This window comes from Egretta garzetta, unplaced genomic scaffold, assembly GCF_000687185.1.
Source record: "Egretta garzetta isolate BGI_Z169 unplaced genomic scaffold, ASM68718v1 scaffold4, whole genome shotgun sequence".
In the NCBI taxonomy this organism is placed as follows: Eukaryota; Metazoa; Chordata; class Aves; order Pelecaniformes; family Ardeidae; genus Egretta; species Egretta garzetta.
Window position 1 is genome coordinate 2,434,911 of NW_009259329.1, and position 1,541 is coordinate 2,436,451.

The 1,541-nt window shown below is 58.3% G+C and overlaps 1 protein-coding gene across 1 annotated transcript in view; it reads left to right on the plus strand.

Moving 5' to 3' along the window:
- Positions 1–1,302: 1,302 nt before the first annotated feature.
- The window catches only part of LOC104124432 (TLE family member 2, transcriptional corepressor), a 39,711-nt gene continuing 39,472 nt past the window's right edge, over positions 1,303–1,541 (plus strand). Inside the window, exon 1 of the mRNA XM_035892351.1 lies at positions 1,303–1,392. Coding sequence (XP_035748244.1) covers positions 1,372–1,392 — 21 coding nt within the window. The 5' untranslated portion in view covers positions 1,303–1,371. The remainder of the gene's footprint in view (positions 1,393–1,541) is intronic.

A 1,541-nucleotide genomic window follows, 5' to 3' on the forward strand; every position in this document is an offset into this window, starting at 1 on the left:
ACGCCAAGGAGGGGACCTGGTCACACGTGTGGCTTGGGTCACCCTTGGCTAGAGGAGGACCTGAGGCAGGGGATTAGTCCCGTCCAGTTGGGAGCCCAGCGAGGGGAACGTGCGTCTTTCCTCTCCAGCCAAGGTCTTTCCCCTGAGCGCTGCTCGGCCAAGACCACACGGAGGCTTGCCAGGCCTCCCGTGTCTTGCTGGGAGTTTTCCTCCGTTCTTCTCGCTGGCTGCCGTTCTTGGATGGCGAAAGCTGCACAGAGCACTTAAACCCAAAAGCTTCCGCTTTTCTGCGGCTGTGTGGAAATACTTCTGCTGACCCAAAAGCTGGCTTGTGCCGGCCTGTTGCTTTGTGTGTGTGTGTAGGTCTGAAATAAACGTGAAGCTACTGGGTTAAACTGAGGAGGCGATGCCCTCTGCCATGGCCCAGCAGGCTGCAGGGTGCCAGCTGTGGCTTCCCTGTCTGCTCTCCCGGGTCACAACCCGGCGGTGGTGGTGTTCTGGCAGGAGCAGGCGGAGAAACTGCTGGGAAGTGGCTATTGCCTGGTTGTTCCCATGTCTCCAGGCAGTGCCAGCAAGGGAGTAGGGGAGCCCAAGAAGGTTGCCCGTCAGAAGAGAGGTTATCCCCCCACTCCACCCCCTCAGACTTAATCTGCTCAAGAAGCGGCAGGTTTTGTGTAGGTGAAGCCGTTTCTTGTTTGAAACCTAAAACCGCAGCACATGCCGGCTGCATTGCTCGGCTGTTGAGCTGGAGTCTCGTAAAACACGGGGAGCAACGGCACCTTCTCTGAAGGGTGTGAAGAATCTAGGGGAGAGAAAAAAATGCTTTCTTCTGGAGGGATGTACTGCGCTTGGGCCTCCTCCCACCATCCAGAAATGGATCTGGCTTTGGTTTTGAAGTTGTACTGGAGCATCTTTTGAGTGCTGCAGACAGGCCCGTGCTAGAACCATCCCCAGCTGCCAGTGATCAGCCGAGGAAAGACAAACCCCTCCCTGGGCAGCCACCTCTGCTTCTTCCCAGCTTTCTGCTTCCCATCAAAAGGATTTGCCGGGGGGAGGTTGGTGTCCACCAGCTGGACACCCTTGTGCTGCTTCTTCTGAACCTGTGCTGGTGGGACTCCAGCTGGGAAGGTGGGAGCAGGCTCTGTTGCAGTTGCCACTGTGCCAGCACATCATGGCCCAGCTCCGACCGCCCCGTGGAGTCTGGACAGTGGTCTGAGTCCGAGCAGGCAGCCTGGCCAGGATGGGGCCGTGCAGGAAGCAGCTGCTCCGTGGCCATCAACTCCCTCACCTCCTGTTTGTGGTTTTCTTACTGTTTTCTGGCTTTTCAGCTTGAAGTTGGAATGTGACAAACTAGCCAGTGAGAAATCGGAGATGCAGCGTCACTACGTCATGGTAAGGACTGGTCCTGGCAGCCAAGAGCACGTGGGTGGCGCGGGTGGGGACTCCGGCGGTGAGCAGGCGCCCGTGCCTGGGTTTTGCCTGGCAGGGAGCCTTTGTCCCATGGAGCGGCAGCTTTTTAGGGGGGGCTGGGGTGCGTGCGC